At 40.4% G+C, this 18,515-nt stretch overlaps 1 protein-coding gene across 1 annotated transcript; it reads right to left on the reverse strand.

Moving 5' to 3' along the window:
* Positions 1-2,789: 2,789 nt before the first annotated feature.
* Positions 2,790-12,896, reverse strand: LOC124116245 (chymotrypsinogen A-like). Its single transcript, XM_046477502.2, has 8 exons — positions 12,864-12,896; positions 9,843-9,956; positions 8,946-9,056; positions 7,945-8,119; positions 6,521-6,693; positions 6,256-6,402; positions 4,920-5,068; positions 2,790-3,327 (listed from the first exon to the last, which is right to left on the reverse strand). The coding sequence occupies exons 2-8, from the start codon at positions 9,910-9,912 to the stop codon at positions 3,154-3,156; spliced, it is 999 nt and encodes a 332-aa protein (XP_046333458.1). The 5' UTR covers positions 9,913-9,956; positions 12,864-12,896; the 3' UTR covers positions 2,790-3,153.
* Between the last annotated feature and the right edge of the window lie 5,619 nt (positions 12,897-18,515).

Genomic DNA, 18,515 nt, shown 5'->3' on the forward strand with positions numbered 1-18,515 from the left:
GTCGCGTCTTACGACAAGCATGGTTTGCTGAAGAACAATTCTAACCCGGAATCTTCACGGGACGCAAGGGTGGTTGTAGGGGTCAGGGGTAGTTTAGCTTACTATCAGCTTAGAAGGTTTCATCAACGTAAAATACGAGTGAATTGCATCGCTACCTCTTACCAATGAAAGGTGGCATATTATAAACATGAATCGTTCCAAAAAATGCGGTTAACATGTAGCCTCAGCCGAAATTGCTCACGAGACAAGCTCGAGTAAAGGCGTTATGAAAATAGTTATGGCTTCTCGGGGCCTCCTTTCAGGGAAGAGAATTATGTGCCTCAAAGAAAAATCCCCAACCCCCGAATATTAAAAGATTCGGGCCAAAGGTTCGATCCAGAAATCAGCTGTTGTGATGTATGTCTATATCGCGCTGTCAGTTAGTGTGGGCTCGAAATTGAGATAGACATATGGCCAGAACGGCCCTATCAATATACATACATATGCCAACCGTTCACTGTAATTCACTGTTTTCGGATACTTCCTACTTTGTCACCCGATCACAACCTACATGTCAGGTGTGAAAGTAATTTCAACATTGAAGAGATATAACAGGAAACGTCAACGTCGGAGAGTAATCAGTATCGATTATCTGCGGAAACAATTCCATTCTGCATAAAAGGTAAAACAGTGATTACAATTCTAAGAATGGTCACTGAACAGGAGTTTGAAGAAAAGGCAGGAGTGTCCTGATCGAGAAGACGCAGTTGAACATTTAGTTAGATCCATGCTTATGATCTACCTGCATGAAAGTGTGAAAGTGTGAAATTAGGATTTGCACGTGCGTGTGGTAGTTACCCTCAAGTTTTATTCTACCTCGGGAGGAATAACAAAACCCTACTTGCACTTTGAGCCTTTATTGCTTCATAGGCAATGGCAGGGTCTGCGTTCTACCCAATGTCATTCAGAAAGTGGTCAAATGTAACAAATGGTATATTTGGGATAACACTTTCTTAGTAAAGTACAGATTCTCATAAATTAAATTTTTTGGGTTGCGGCCGGTCCGGGATTCGAACCCACACCTCCACAGTGAGGCACCTTTTCGCCAGCACACAAAAAGTGAAAGTCCGACAACTGGTAGTCTAGATCAAGTACTTTGTGTACCCCTCAAACAAATGTAAATGTTCACGGCTCCCATGTCCAAAAGCTATGAACACACAATGCAATTTAGAAAGTTGTCAAATATAACAAATGCTATATTTGGGCTAACAATTTCTTCGTAAAGTACAGATTCTCTATTTAATCCACAATGATTTGCACACGTAGACATAATGTGGTCAATTTGGAATAAGATAGATTTGGAGATAGGAGTGTAGCTGTCGGTCACCACAAGCCAGCGGTCAGTATACTCTTTCAGGCCTGGCGGTTGATAATTAGCATTAATTTAGAATTGCATGAAGCCGAAATGACCATCAACCCAAACAAGCTGACATGTACACTACTGGGCAAAACAAAGCATACACTCATGTTTCGTGGTGGTTGGAAAAAGCAAGACATGGCTATTCGATGGTGATGTATTTGATACTTGTATCAAAGTTGTGATTTGGACCTTATGTTTGCAGTGTTTTAAGTCCAGTAACGTTTGTAACTTTTTGGTATAGTCCACATTTCAAGTGTATACGTTCTTTTGCCCAGCGGTTTAGATTTATTATAAAATATGTTTGAGTGCTACAGATTATTAAATATATATTGTTACATAAAGTCGTCGTGTGACAGTCTCCAGACAGCGCTGAGTGCCGTGCATGCTATCACATTAATGGTTTGTCTGATCCGGACTCATTTCTTTACAGGATGAAATGATGAAACTGTGGTGTTGATGAAGCGGCCATAAACGTTCTGAGTCCGGTAATGGGATTCGACCCACGGGCCTTCAGACCCGAGGTCGGACGCCTTCTCCACAAGACCACAAAGGCAAGCTGAATCGGTAAAGATGTCATCTATGGGATGACTCCACACACTACTTCATAGTGTCCGCCAGGTCCCCATTCTAGAGTACTGAGATTTATTTTTGCTCAAGCTTGACATGAACGTGCTCGGCTCCACGCTGGGAGCTAATGTACCTGCCACACAGTGTGCAAGGCCCATGCTGAATTCGAAACACGGACCTTCTGACCGGCACTCGGACGTTTTGTCAACATCGTAAAGGTTAATCCCGTCGGCAAGTTGACAAGGTAAGGATTTCATTCGATATCTCATATCGATACCTCAGATACTGTATTAGAATGGGAGTGAGTTGAGTTAAAGGTGCTTTGAATAATAATCCACGACGTGAAAAATCACAAAATGAACATAGTCGTACACGTTTAAATCTTTGGTAAAACAATCTACATAGGTATGGTGCTGTAAAACCAATAACCTGAGATTCAAACCAATGATAAACAGATCCTGGCACGACTAAGGAAAGCAACTCTGTCCACCTGTGGCCCAATCGGCTAAAAGTGCACCGGGCACGAATGCAGCTGTTAGGCGTTTTCCATTTTGGTGAAACACATAGCACATGGGTATGGTACAGAGAAACCAAGACACTTCGGATTCAAACCCATCATCATAGAATCCCGGTCCGCCTGAGCGACACAATCCTGCACAGCGAACAAGGCCACCTTTTCTGGTAGAAGACTCCGGAGTCAACAATCGTTACTTTTTGTGGCAGTGTTTACCGGTGTAGGAAACTAGTGTAAAAGTGTCTACTGAGATGTGTTTTTTGCTATTAGGATGCAAATATTAGCTTGGAAGGCAGCACAATACGATAATATAAATGCAGATTTTATTTCAAAGCAACAGCATACCCTACATCACCCGTTGATACATACGGCCGCGATGTGGTAAAAAGCTATTTTAACCAACAGCGTGTTCCGACAAATCAGCTTCCAGATACATACACGACACTCACAAAAAGCGTTTTGCTACGCCCTTTGGATCAACATACTGCTCGAACAAAACAGCCAATAGTAGGGTACAAAAAAATCTTATGCAAAAAAGTCTCAGTTACACACGACCTCATTTATGTTGCTGACTTAAACTATGCGTGTCAACACCCCACAGCATTGTGGCCGAATGTCTTCACGGGTGATTGGGGAACGTGGTGTATTCAAGCTCGTGGTGTCGATAATGGGCTTAAACGCCGTTAATTGTGTCTTGTATCCAGTCCCACGCTCCGTAAATGTCTGTGAAGATGAAAAGCTGATCACTGCAGGCGCCGTTGCCGTTGGTGTAGTAGGACACGATTCCCTCCGCTGTCCAGAAGCTGGAAGTGTCGTTCTGGCAGACCAAAGCACCTCCGTTGTCACCCTGAAGTACATTAACCACATGCCCTTATTAAGCAGATGCGATCACGTTCTCGCATTCTGTTTTACCATTATACATTATGTGGAACTGGAACTATTCCCAAAGCAGTGTCATATGATTTATTTATTTTAAAACTGCTAGCGAGTGAGTTGAAACATTTATTTCACTCATATCGCGGCGTGTCAGCTTAATGCGGGAGGGAAGCCTGAAATAATGCAGGTCTCAGACGTTTACCACTTCGGTGAAACCCACGAGCACGGGTATGGTGCTAACAAACCTAGAAACATAATAGGGGCGATTCGGGATTCGAACCCACAATCATAGGTTTTCTGGCGTGCTAAGGAACGCAACTCTGCACAGCGAATCGTGGTGCCTTGGACGACTGGGCCCCATGGTGCCCACTATTTGATATTGATTCATAAACACATGTTTAATATATTGTCAGAATAGTGGGGTTCGAACCCACGATCAAACTTTAGGATTCTGGCGTGACCAAGGGACGCAACTTTGCATAGCAAATTGCAGCGCCTTAGACGACAGGGTCACCCGTGACCCCAAAACTGCTAGACGTCATGTAATATATACTCTTTAAAACAAAGCAGAGGATAATCGATAATAACAGATGATACAGAAATGCAAAGAGGTATGGAGTGGTCATGGATGGATAAGAAAAAGGAAGGGCTATGTGTAACACGATACTCGACAGAACATGTTGACGGTGTATTTTGAGGGTGCTAGCAACCATGAAAGGTGACAGGGGTGTGTTTGTAAAACATGAACGATTGGTCAAACATTCGTTTGTACAGCTTGGCTTGGTCCGAATCAAATTTCCAATAATTTGAGTAAATTATCGAGTGAGATGGGTGTAGTGCCACTTACGTCAATACTAAAATGGACTGTCACGTTTCTTCAATCCAATTGTTCATTCAGACAAGGAAATATGTTAATAGTTTAGAAAAAGTAGCGGATGGCCTTTGACGTCGGCGTACATGTATCCCCATCACGTCCCCGACTATTGCATTCTGGCGATGGTTTGCTGCTGGAGGTAGATACATGCACGCTGGCCACGAGCGTTATCGTCTTGAAAGACGTAGGTCAGCATGACGCGAAAACGGCCCATAACCAATGTGCACTGGCAGTCATAGTGATCCCGCCCCAACAATACAGACCCATCCCCTATTGTCATGTTGCAATATACTGTGGCACGTGGCCGGGATCCAAAAACCATATCGTTATATCCGTCAGTTCGTTTCAACCGTAGTTGACTGTATATCCTGCTATGTTTCGGGTGTGTTGGAGCGTTAGGGTTTGGTAACGAAACGGTTTTATTCTGACACTCATTTCAAAGCTGATCATTCTTCTGCGACCCGTCATAACATCAATATTTCATGACCTCCTACTTTTTTGGCATATCTTTATGATCAATCTGTCTTTCTTCCTCTCATATATCAATATCACCTGGGTTTTTTTCAAAAAATACATTTCTCACACTCTTTACAACTGTTACGTCTTTCAGAAGACAAGATTACTGCAACAACTCCGTTCCAAATAAAGGAAAGTTGTTCGTTTCACTTTGAAAACCAGACCCCACTCACGCGACAAATCCCCGTGTCCGTCTTGGTTAAAACGCCGCAGTGTGTTGTGGGCGGTTGAGGCGTGCCTCGGATGTGCTCACAGGTGCTATCATCAATGATGACGGCATCAACAACCTGGCGGACCCCGGACACCTGAGGATTGGTGGTCTCTGAATGCACAAAACAGATAAATAATTAAATGTAATCTGTTCACTCTTTCTTCTCTCTTTTTTAGAATTGGAGGCCACATGCCCAAGATTACAATTTATATAAACAATTTGGACAATGGGTTGATACTTTTAACACCAATTATCATAAAGTATATAGTCTAATTTATATCAACTATTTTTTGTACTTTAGATTATGGGTAAGATTGCCAAATTTGGTTAGCATGTGTGCCAAGTCTGTTCCTATAAAAAGTGCTGTAAGATACAATATTAGGAATTATAATAAGACAGAAATGGTGAGTTACCAGTTTTGCATAAATGTAATCTGTACACTGTTCTGAAGTAAAAAGCCTTCTGCACGGTACGGATATATCGCTTTATCATATAATGGGTAGGTTTCTCGGCAGTATTATGCCAACAGATAAAAACGGTTTCCGTTGGGGTCTCATACGGATAAAGATGCAAATATGAAAAGTCAGGCAGATACAACTTTCAGTGGAAACAAATAAACATGGCGTCGCCCTTGTCAAGGCTCGCTAAATACAACGTTTATTCCTAATGATGTTTACCTTCCCAAACCACAGATGCATGTTTCGGTGTTATTGCAAATTACAAGGACACAAGACCACATCCTCCAACCAACCAACAAGAACTGATCCAGGCGACAAGAAAATGGCGACGTTTCCTACGTGACGTCATCAGTAACTGACATTTTCTGTGCACCGGAGAGTTTTATGTCTTGTAAGCAGGGGGACTAATACACGCTATTAATGTGACATGTCATTGAACATGAGCGATTTTTGATGTGTGTCCTTTTTCCAATAAAGTTTGTTTTTTCTACCTCACCTCAATTCGGGCAAATGCCATGCCAATATCGGATGTTATATGACTGTCATTTTATATGCTGATTTCGTTGAGATTTTGAGATTTTCAATACATTTGACTTCATGCATATGCAACTATCTTTAGTTGTGTTTAGAATAGAATGATTTATAACTATGGCAAAGTTTTCTTTGGATATCAGTTTACCTACAAAAAGCATAGATCTACACACAAATACGGTTTTAAAATGTTTTGTCAAGATTGCTCACCTAACGTGTTCCATACTTTGTGACAAATTTAGGAATGATTTGAATAAAGTAAGTTTGATAAGGACTCCCATTTTGTCTACATTTTTGCTACTTTCATACCTGCTTGATCTGTATATCCGAAGCCAGCTACTTTGCAGTTTCGTGGTGATCGGAACACATTGTACACATCTGAGGGTGGACACACACGATTGATTCTGTCAGAAGGAGTTATAGGAGCAGAAAGTTGTGCAATGGCCACGTTGTTGACTGAAAGTGGAAACATTACAAATGACACATATTTCATTGCGAACACTGTGGAAAACACTGACAGGGTAATAATAAAAAGGTTCGAATGTCACGTTCTTAAATACATTACAAGACTTACTGAGAACAACCTCTGGATTAAGATTGAAAAGTGAATCGTATTGGTCGGCTGTTTTGAAGAGGACATCGGGCTGCAGATGCACCACAGTCAGGTTCCTGTGCTGTTCCTGTGTTTCCTCTGCCGCAGCATCGTAGTTCCCCATCAACACACGGCAGCCTCCAGCCTTTTCACAACTGCAAACAGAATGCAGAAAAGAAATGAACGGTTTTCAACTTTTATTGATCTGCTTGATGTTGAAACCTATGTCCAGTTGGAATTACAAGATGAAGAAGCTATGTTGTCATTTTTCTTTGGTGCTGATACTCACTTCTCACAATGTATTGATATAGTTACATGGGAATCTGTTATACTGATATTTTCTGCTTATGTACTTGCATTAAAGCCTTACCTTGATTATGTCATCTGATCTAACCTTTTGTACTGTGTGAATGGCATGACACTGGTGCTACTGTCTTGTATTGTATATATGTACAGGTAATATGAGTTTGTGTGAATACGTTTGATTAATTAATATGTATAATTTTAGGATTAACTTCTGGAGGAAATAAAGAATCTATCTGGCTTTCCTCCAACATTAAGCCTACCGCCGTGATATAACCTAAGCAATGTTGAAGGCGGTGTTAAGTCACTAACTCACTCACTTAATTCGTAGATGAGACATGCGAAATGCACGGACATGTGTCGAAATCACGAAAAACGCGTTTAACTTTATTATAGTATTTTTATCATTTTACATATACACCTTTCGGTCAAATTGTAAGACCACACAAGCTGTTTTCACCTGGGTGAGGAAAGGTAATACCTGCGTAACGAAACACAAAATTCATATTTTTCAACATAATTACACAATCAATTCAGCAGAAACTACTTCGACGTCTTATTATTTCATTTAACCAATAATTGCTACTGCTTCGTACTCCATTCCTCAGTCAACAGAGACAGAAATGTATAGTGCGTGGGTGTGTTTTTAGCAATAGTCCACCAATAACACGGCGAGGGACGCCAGAAATAGACTCCATCCATAAGGGAAATCGAACCCGGGCCTTCGGCGGGATAATTACATCACAAAGGTACCCGAATTGAATTGTTCTGTACATTGTTTCTTTGTGTGTGTTCTGATAGCACCGGGGGGCACGGGGGTCCCACTAGTCTAAGGCGCAGCGATTCGCTGTGCAGAGTTGCGTCCCTTTGGCACGCCCGAAGCCTATGATTGTGGGTTCGAATCCCGGTTCGCCCTGATTATGTTTCTAGGTTTGTCAGAACCATACCCGTGCTCGTGGGTTTCACCGAAGTGGTAAACGTCTGAGACCTGCATCACTTCGGGCTTTCCTCCCACATTAATCTGCCACGCCGTGATATAACTGGAATACTGTTAAAAGTGGCGTTTAACCCAACTCACTCACTCAGTCACTAATAGCACCAACCTTGTTGCGCAGTAGGCATCAAAGGCAATCCATGCCATGTCGATGAGGACACCCCCACAGACTAGGTCTCCAGTACCAGTGTCGATGACTTTGACGAGCCATGGGTTCTCAACGGGACTATCCGGATCTCCGTTGAGGACACGTGGAGTCACCAGTATACCACATGGGGGTGGAGCTGCCAGACATAGAGAGGACAATGTGAAGCAAATATCTTTCGAAGGTGTGTGATCAAGTCGTCTAAAAACACGCAATTCGCTGTACAGAGTTGCGTCCCTTGGGCACAGCAGAAACTTATGATTGTGAGTTCGAATCCCGGTTCGCCCTGATTATCTTTAAAGGTTTGTCAGCACCATACCCGTGATCGTTGGTTTCACCGAAGTGGTAAACGTCTGAGACCTGCATCACTTCGCGCTGTCGTCCCACATTAAGCAGCAACGACGTCATATAACTGGAATACTGTTAAAAGGCGTTAAACCCAACTCACTCACTCACTCACTCTTCAGGGCCCCTGTAGTTGTTCAGCTTATTAATGATATACACATGACATGGCACGTGATCCTGTGTACAGCCTATAGACTACACATGCGGGCCTCGATGATTCATATTCACGAACAGTTGCTCATATGTTCTCCTTACAATTAACATTTCTTTACACAGGCGCAGTGTCTGAAGTTACTGTTACTGAGAAACTCGCAGGGACTGAAAGGTATGTTCGAGACAACAAAGACATCCGACATCCGAGATTTGACTGTATTATATAGTGTATGGCAATATGTTCGTTTAACACGTTTGCTGCATTGACTGTCAGTCTGGAAGAAACTGGAATAAACTGTGACGATAGAAAAATGGGTGGTTATTGCCTTTTTTATTGCCAGTTTAAACGCATAAATCAACCAGATTGTGATCAAGATCCTGTATAAGCACAATCACACCTAGTTTGTATGGTAAAATAAGGATATTCAGATTCTGATTCCTGTACGGATGAATAAGGATATACCAACTTGGAGTTCCAACACAACATAGGGCGTCATTCAGGCAGAGGGATGCCAAAGGCTGGGTACCCGGTGGGCACTCGCTCATATCATAGCATGTATGCTGCTGTATCTCGCATGCTGAAAAAAAAAATTGAACAATCTTTTTTTCGTATTAACGAATGTATTATCGATGAATAACTGTTTCCTTGTAGGCAAAAAATAACCATCTTTCATAAATTCACAGCAGTCTCTGAACCTCGAAACAAAACACACCATTGACATGAAGTCAACGGATGACAAAGTCTAATGTGACAAGAGCAGAAGACGTTCAACTGTTGTCAGATTTAGACTGGCAAAAGAAAGCATGCATTTAAAAATCGGATTCGACGAAACAATACTAGGCTGAAAAGAATTATATGTTTGGTGAAAACGAAATAATTAGTAAACACTTTTATACATCTACTGTCAAAGTATCACCAATCGTGTTCCTCTATTTCACAACATACTGTGTTTGGATGCTCGAGATCGCAATCAAAACAACACACTTTTGATTTGTTACTTCCTTATAACATTTACCGATCGTCAAAATTAGTAAACAGTACAGAAGTATTTGTAATTCATTTGGGAACATGCATGTTTAGGATTAAAAAGTTGGAGATTTGTAGTTTATGTATATATGAGTGATAATAACGAAGCAGCCTCCCTGTGTGGACATCGGTCAGATGTGGAACACAAGACTCCACGCTTGATGCACGAGCAGACTAAAAATGCAGTCACGAGATCCGTGTCTTGCACATCACCGTACCCGAATGGCGTGGAGTGTTCATGCTTTCAATCACTGGTTTTCCGGACCAAACTCCAATAATTTCAGGCCTTCTCGATACAGGTTGAATATTTTTGAAAGAGTAAGTAACTCTAACTTACGTGGTTTAAAGACAAATCCAACGGTGACCCCAGCAAGGCAACACGCTACGAGAGCGACAGTGATCTTCATGGTGGACAAGGAAGCTGTGTGCCAACGCTCCGTCTGAATGTCTCCTGGCGGGTCACAATTTATATCCCTATGTTATGTATGCGCTTCAGTATCTAGCATCTCTTTCTTATCCATACCTTGTATGTTGGGTGAAGATATGAGTGTAAACTACAAGTAGGCATTGTCCCTTACAAAGGACAGAGTTGCTTTCAAACCCCAATAAATATATTGAGGTCTTCCGCTGTTGTGTTGTTTTAATCAAAAAAACCTCGCATCCGTCTCTATATTGACATTCTTCACACATGGGTGAACATTAATCAAAGATGCCTAAAAAGACAACGCATTGAAGTTTTGCACATAGCTATATACAAATCTCCAGTACTTGTATGACAGGTTGCACGATTGTTTGAAAAAAAAACGATAATTATGGAAAAAAACAAGGAACGTGTGACCCACAACGCTATGTATAACCTCGTACAAGCTGGGTAAACACATACATGTGTTAACTATATCCACTGGTAATTCAGGACCCCATAGCAAAATATATCCCGTTTCAGAATTCTTCAGTTCATACAGGTGATATAGTCACATCCATTCGGTGAATGTACATTTAGTACGCAATTTTTGCAGATGCTGATAAATATTTTCAATAATTTATTCATTGAAAATTTATATAATCCACATCAATTGCATCAGTACCAGTGAGTGGCTGTGTCTCCTGCATACGGTATGAGCTGATATCTTGCCATGAGTTTCAATTGACAATGTTTATTCAAGGACTTCCTGAGTAGTATCATGATGAACTCACTCTATCAATATGACTCGAAAAACCAAGGAATCGCCTTGAATTTCATTTTTTGTCTTCAACACAGGCTTGCCGTAAACGGAAACTAACGGGATCGGGCGGCCGCGGTCAGGCTCGCTGACTTGGTTGATGCATATGCATGCCATCAATCCCAATTGCGTAGATCGAGACCCGTGAAGATTCGGGGCAGAATTGGTCTTCAGCAACCCATGCTTGCCGTAAAAGGCGACTATGCTTGTCGTACGAGGCGACTAACGGGATCGGTAGGTCAGGCTCGCTGACTTGGTTGATGCATGTCATCGATCCCAATTGCTTGGATCGATGCTCATTATATCAATCACTGGATTGTCTGGTCCAGACTCGATTATTTACAGACCGCCGTCATATAACTGGAATATTGCTGAGTGGGGCGTTAAACAACAAGCCAACTACAAAAGCGTAGATCGATGTACATGATGTCAATCACTGGACTGTCTGGTCCAAACTCGAATATTTACATATAGCTAGGATATTGCTGAGTGCGGCGTAAAACAACAAACAAACTGTATCATCAAACCTTATGCACAAATTGGCGTTGCATGCTCGAATGTCTCGAGAGATCCCTCTCTATCATAGCAAGAAGTGTAGAGATTTGAATATTCACATGATTTAAAATATATAGACGTATAGGTAGCTGATACCGACTTTTTAAATGTGTTTACATTTCCGTCATTTCAATATCGCCTGCGACTCCACGCAAACTTTTACAATCATCACTCGTGTAGCAGTTAGTGAGTTGGGTTTAACGCCGTTTTTCCAGTCATATCACGGCATGTCAGCAAGATTTGGGAGGAAAGCCCGAAGTCATGCTGGTCTTCGACGTTTACCACTTTGGTGAAACCCAAGAGCACGGGAATGGTGCTGACAAACCTAGAAACATAGTCGGGCCGGACAGGGATTCGATCATAGCTTTCTGGCGTGGCCAAGGTACGCAACGTCCCACTGCGAACTGTGGCGCCTTGGACGACTGGGCTACCCGTGCCCCCCATTCGCGTAGTAAATATGAGCAACGCCTATTGTTTGAATCTGATTTTCAAGGGGAAACAAATTGATGTATCATTTAGTCTGGACATGTTATATTATGTGTTTCCCACAGCACCAATGTGCAGTAACCAAGCATTCTTTGGAAGTAGATGAATGGCTATTTGTTTCAGTACCGTAAACATATTGAATTTTCTTTTTAACTTAACCTAGCTCGTTAGAGACGCCATATTTGTTAACAAATGGCCGTAAACCGAGAGGATTCGTGTTAGAATTGATTCCCGTAATAGGCGACTATTAATGATGTTAATCACTAGATTGTCTGGTATGTAACTGTATTATTTTTGCGATGTTAATGAGTGAGTGAGTGAGTGAGTATGGCTTTACGTCGCGTTAAGCAATATTCCAGCAATACCACGGCGGGGGACACCAGAAATGGGCTTCACACATTGTAACCATGTGGGGAATCGAACCCGGTTCTTCGGCGTAAGGAGCGAACGCTTTAAACACGAGCCTGGTACTTGTTGTTACCCTGTCTGGCGCTCGGCAAAAAGGGGCTAAAACAAGGACTGGTCGGCGCACGCGCGCGTACATGCACGTCGCTATATAAGTGCAATAATCTTTAACGCGACGTTAAACCCCATTTCACCTCACCTCACCTTCAACACTAGCCTACCCCACCGCCCCTTTGTGATGTGAAACAATAAGCGAAACCAATATGGTTGTAAATATTACGTGATTTCGATTGGCTGAAATCGTACAACGCATCACAGGAAAAAATAGTATGCACTAAGTAATACAATCAACGTCCAGCACGTTGCATCAGACAATCCAGTGATTGACATCATGAGCATCGATCTACGCCTATGGGATACGATGACATACATATACCAAGTCAGCGAGCCTGACCACCCTATCCCGTCAGTTGTTTGTCGCCTCCAACGACAAGCATACTAGTCATCTCTTACAGCAGGCAAGGGTTGCTGAAGACCTATTCTCAACCCGGATCTTCACGGGGATAACGAGATTTGGAAGATGAAGGTGTTTTTAGTGATTTGGTTTGCTGCGTTCTATTACAAAGAATAAGATTGTACATATGTTCATGTAAATCAATCACCCAGAAACAACACAAACAGAACATACATACCTGAACCAGGAAGAAATGCTGCCTTTTCAACACTGAAACTGACAGGGAATTTCGTAAATATGCACAGTCACTTACCATTGAAGATCCCATCCATTGATGGGGGCACACAAGGACTCGCATTCCTACCTGTGAGCAAACAGAACATTTTTAATGTATGTTTACCATATACTATAAAGGAAAAATAGTTTACAACCCTGCAAGTCATGGTAGGTCAGTAAGGCGTTATTATTTGTGAATGTTCTCTCAAACTGAAAATGGAAGTTTCCTATACAGTGAAGGAAAATTATTGTTAAAGTAATGTCAGGCCAAGAAAGTTCTCTCAAACAGAAATGGGAATTTTCCAAGAACCTCTTCGTTATGAAACGGGTCATACATGACAGTTTGATCATTTAGCACATACCGATTAAAAATTTCAAAATACTGCAAGGTTCCAGTACGAATATTCACAACACATTTTCGCATTCAGAAACATCCTTTGGGCTATTAACATATTTCGAATTGTCACGCGTCTGTAAACGTTCATGGTCATATAAGGTCATACATGTTACTGAGTACCATTCACAGACATGTATGTATTATGTATATGCTGCACTTCCTGTGAAGAGGCGATGTACCTTGTGGTTAAAGCGTTCGCTCGTCACGCCGAAGGCCCGGGTTCGAATCTCCCACATGAGTACAATGTGTGAAGCCAATTCCTGGCGTCCCCGCCGTGATATTGCTGGTATAGTGCTAAAAAGCGGAGTAAAACAATATTCTCACTCACTTCTCACTCTCATTCCATGTTACAAACGTCGTACGGTGGGTGAGATGTCGAAGGTGCCGTATTTCCATTTGTAGAGTTTCGTCCCTCCGGCGTGCCAGGATCCGCTGGTCGTTGGCCCATCGCTGCTATCAGTGACGACGTAGGACTAAAACTGCAGTCAGTGGTTGGTTTAGAAACCAGTCCTTCTATTGTCCCGGTGCCTGAAGTTTCCTTTTTGTAGACCCTGCAATGATTGTAAAGTATGCAAATGTTCACAGAGGCCAAATTCACATTCATCATTTGTTGAAAACGACACTTACATACATCCTTAAGTCTTTGCTAAGATGGCAATAGTTTCAGCATCGGATGATTTATATTCACATTACTGCTTAAACCTCTCCGTGGGGAATTTAGTGTAAAAACAAATTGGTTCAATGAAAATTGATGAAAGAAATACATTTGCAACCAAATGATCCCAACCATGTTTGAAATGTTGTATATGTGTGCCGAAAGTTTCAAATCAAATAATATTTTGATAAATAAATCCATGTAGAAGTATTTGTTGGGTGTTGACAAAGCACCAGTACAGTTTATTGTTTATGGATATATATATTTGTGCCTTTAATGATTTGCATCGATAGAAACTACAAGCCTTATGGACTTGTATAATTCCCAAAATTTCACAATACAACTTTCATAATGTTGTTATAATGGAAACCTCAAATAGTTAAAGCTAACTGTTGTAAAAAGATAGCTGAGTTGGAAAGTTAGCTGTTCATCTGCATAAAAGCGACAAAAACCCTCTCCATACTCATAAGAAATCTCAATCTCATTAAAATCAGATATTAGTTCTCGCTACCGCTAAACAAAGATCTGAGGACATCCCTTGAGGGGTCACGTGAGAACGACCAGTCAGAGCGTCGCTTACCAGATCAAGAAAGTGACTGTCGGAATCATTCGTCATCACTCGCCCCTTTCCGTAACCTGCAAGAAGACTCGTCCCCCTATCGATGAATGTTATGTGCGAACATTCGTGACCAACTCGTGTTATTCCGGGACAAGCGACTCGTGCCCCTCTCATAGCCATTTTTGCGACCGGGGTCCGTCTTAGCGCAAACGGGCATACCTAAAACTCGTTGCGTAATGGTTCACATATATTTCCCCATAGATTATAATTATATATTTCAAATGCAATTTAAAGCACATCGGGACATGCGAAGTTACACAGTATGATTGAACACATTCCGATTGGTTTGTCGTATTTTGCACATAACATTCATCGATAGGGGGACGAGTCTTCTTGCAGGTTACGGAAAGGGGCGAGTGATGACAAATGTTGTGCGAAAATACGACAAACCAATCGGAATGCGCGTATGATTTCAAGTTCTTCGTCAAAGAATCCCTCAGACATAAATTTTGATTTTACATATGTCTTGCATCTAAAAATATACCCAAGACACAGATAAAGGTGTTCAATCATACTGTGTAACTTCGCGAGAACTTATATCTGATTTTAATGAGATTGAAGAAATCTCTGCCAAAAGAATGTCATCAATCAAAATGTTAGCTGAGTTAGTTAAACTGAACTTAACTTTCTTGGCCGCTATTAGGGGAATATTTAACAGTATAAAACATCAAGCCTGGAAATACTGATACAATATTATAAAATTTAGTTCAGCGACTTCAGGTGGATTAAGATCATAGAGATAATCTGATTAGTAACAATTATTGTAATGGTATTTTCCTTCTTTCTCCTACAACCTAGATTTATTTTCCTTATATGCACTTGTGAGTTATTGGGAAACAGGAACGTATGAAAGTGGTCATATTCAACGAGTCCACACATCTGCCCATCGATAATGATGTTAATTATGTGGAAGATAGTAACATCTTGCCCAGGTCTTCACAGGATAGGGTTATTAATAAAAGAGGCCATGCCCTATTAGACTTCTTCAAACTCACCGGGCCAAGAATGTGTAATGGGCGAACAGGTAAAGATGCAGGGATTGGTATTTTTACCTGCTATGCTAACAACGGTCAAATTATGGTTGACTATATTCTAGTTTTTTCATAATTTTCGTTTGCGAACCAAGTGGGATCCAGCCATATACCTCTCATTAAAATTTACAATAATACATGAGTAATGTGAAGAAAAAACTCGGACACTCGGACCTTATTGGAAAGAAGAACAGAAAATAAACTTTAATCCTAACTCGAATACTTTACCAGTTTGTAACATTAGTGAATTCGAATTCTTAGATAATCTTGCCAATTGTACTGCAAGAGCTGTAACCTCATTTGTAAAAAGAATGACAGCCTGTGTTGAAGGCTGTAGAGTTTCTCAGTCAACTAATGTAGAAATGATGTAAGAAGGGGAGGTAACTGGTACGACACGGAATGTGTTGAAGCACGAGCCGATGCACGCAGGTGGTTGGGCCATGCCTCTAACAGTAAAGTTGATAGGCAGCTTGATACACCGGCATGGAAATACTATATAAAGAGTTTGGGGTAACTAAATCACATCATTATAGATCTGTGTTGGAAGGGAAACTTGTGCCTTCTTTACAAATAAATAATGATAAGATGTTTTGGTCTTTAGTCGCAAAAAGGACTTGTGCCCCGTTGAAAGGTATATCTGTTGATCACTCGATTAAGCATTTTGAGTCAGTGTTTCTAGGTAGACGAGAAAGTGCAGATATTATTTTTTGTTTATTAATTTGTAGACAACTTTGTCAATTCCTTTGGTGATGAGTTGATAGAGATAGATACGACTGGTATCAACTCTCTTGTTCAGAAGGCCCGTACATATAATTTTTTTAATATTTGACAGTCAAATTAAGCCTGTATTATTATACACTTCAGAAATATGGGGCTATTCAAAAATTGCAGCAACTGAAAAATTTCAGATTACATTCTGTAAATTAACTATTGGGAATTGGAAGTCATGTTACAAATGTTGCTGCCCTTGGCGAATGTGGTAGATATGGATTATTTATTGATTATCACAAGAGATGTATTAAATATTGGTTGAAATTGTTATCTTTACCCAGTTATAGATACCCTAAGCAATGCTATTTAATGCTGAAATCTTTAGATGAAGTTAATCGCAATACATGGGTAACTTGTGTCAAAAGATTATTATTCAGTTATGGATTTGTCCACGTGTGGATTTCGCAGGAAGTTGGTAATGAGACCCTCTTTATTAATGCATTTATTCAAAGGTTAAAAGACTGTAACCAACAGGACTGGTATTGTGAAGTTTTTGAAATACGTAAATTATCAGTGTATAAGGAATATAAGTCATGATTGCTAACAGTTGAAAAGTATCTCTGTGAAATCACAAGCCGTCATTATAGACGTATGTTTTGTTTGTTAAGAGTTGGCGAGTTGCCATTGATGGTAAATTTAGGTAGAAGATGCGGTACAGAGTACTGTAATAGGCAGTGCAGATTTTGTAATTTACAGGGAATTGAAGATGAGTTTCATTTTATGCTTGTCTGCCAATGTTACAGATATTTAAGAAATAAGTATTTACCTATTTATTACTCTTCCAATCCTACTTTATTTAAATATATTACACTATTATCTTGTAACCGCACTAGTATTGTAACTAATTGTGTTAAGTAAATACTGGAAGCACTTGCAATCCGAAATACTGTCACTTAATACCCTCTGTCATCTGCCTCATACTGTATTTTTCAATGAGTATTTGTACGTGGGCCTATGGCCTTTATACTGAAATAAAGAATTGAGTTGATAGAGAATACAGATGTCCCCGAAAGTGAGGTAGAAACTGTAATTAATCTAGGGGAATTGGTACAAGCTCTTTGAAATATGAAGTGTGGTAAAGCTCCTGGTTATAGTGGAATACTTGAGGATGAGTGCCCCACCCACATGTCTGGACATGTTATTACAATTATTTAATGCAGTAAGTATTCATAAGTGACTGTTATCCAGATCAGTGGTCTAACGGCGTCATACTTCCCATTTGTAAGTAAGATCGATAATCCAAATGACCCCCCTAATTATAGACTTGTTACACTAAATTTTAAAAGTTTACAAATATTGTTTGTAACAGACTAACAAAGTCGTCTGCTCTGGAACATTTCATAGCTAATGAGCAAGCAGGTTCTAGAAAGGGTTTCCAAACTTCCGACAAAATCTTTATTGATAATACTTTATGAGATACATATCTGTCTCAAAAGCATGGTTGGTTGTATGGTGCTTTTATAAATTTGAAAGTAGCGTTCGACTCTGTGTGTATAGGGATGTCTTACTCTTTAAATTCTGGAAAGGAGGTATTAATGGTCGATTGTTTAGATTAATCCGTAATATATAGAGATCTGTAAAGTCCTGTATTTCTCTAGATGGAATACACAGCTCTTTAAGTGCTACTCTGGTGTGATACAAGGATGCCAATTGTCGCCTTTTTTGTTCTCATGTTTCATCAATGATATTGTCTATTTTTTTAATTGTGAGGGAGCTCATTGTGTAAGCCCATTGGAATTATTTATTTTATTGTTTGCAGATGACAATCTTCTTGACCAGCAAAAACGTCTTGACCAACTCTCTTTATGGTGTGATAAATTTAAATTGACTATTCATATTCAACAACGCAAAGTGATTGTATTCAGGAATTGACGCAAACTTAGATAAACAGGTTTCTTAGTGCGGTGATAAACGTTGCCTTACTTGCAACAATATAATTGAAGGCTGTTCAGTCCAAATTACAAAGGACATTAAATTTACTGTAAAACAAAATATGTCTTGTGATACTAGAAATGTTATTTACTTGATTGTTTGTAGTGGATGCAATAAAAAGTATATCGGAAAGACGTAACTTTAATTATAAAGAAGAGTGACTCTTCACACACAGATTGTTGTCATTATGCATTAGTCACTGGTGATGC

Source organism: Haliotis rufescens, unplaced genomic scaffold (genome assembly GCF_023055435.1).
Source record: "Haliotis rufescens isolate VD_foot unplaced genomic scaffold, xgHalRufe1.0.p SCAF_19, whole genome shotgun sequence".
In the NCBI taxonomy this organism is placed as follows: Eukaryota; Metazoa; Mollusca; class Gastropoda; order Lepetellida; family Haliotidae; genus Haliotis; species Haliotis rufescens.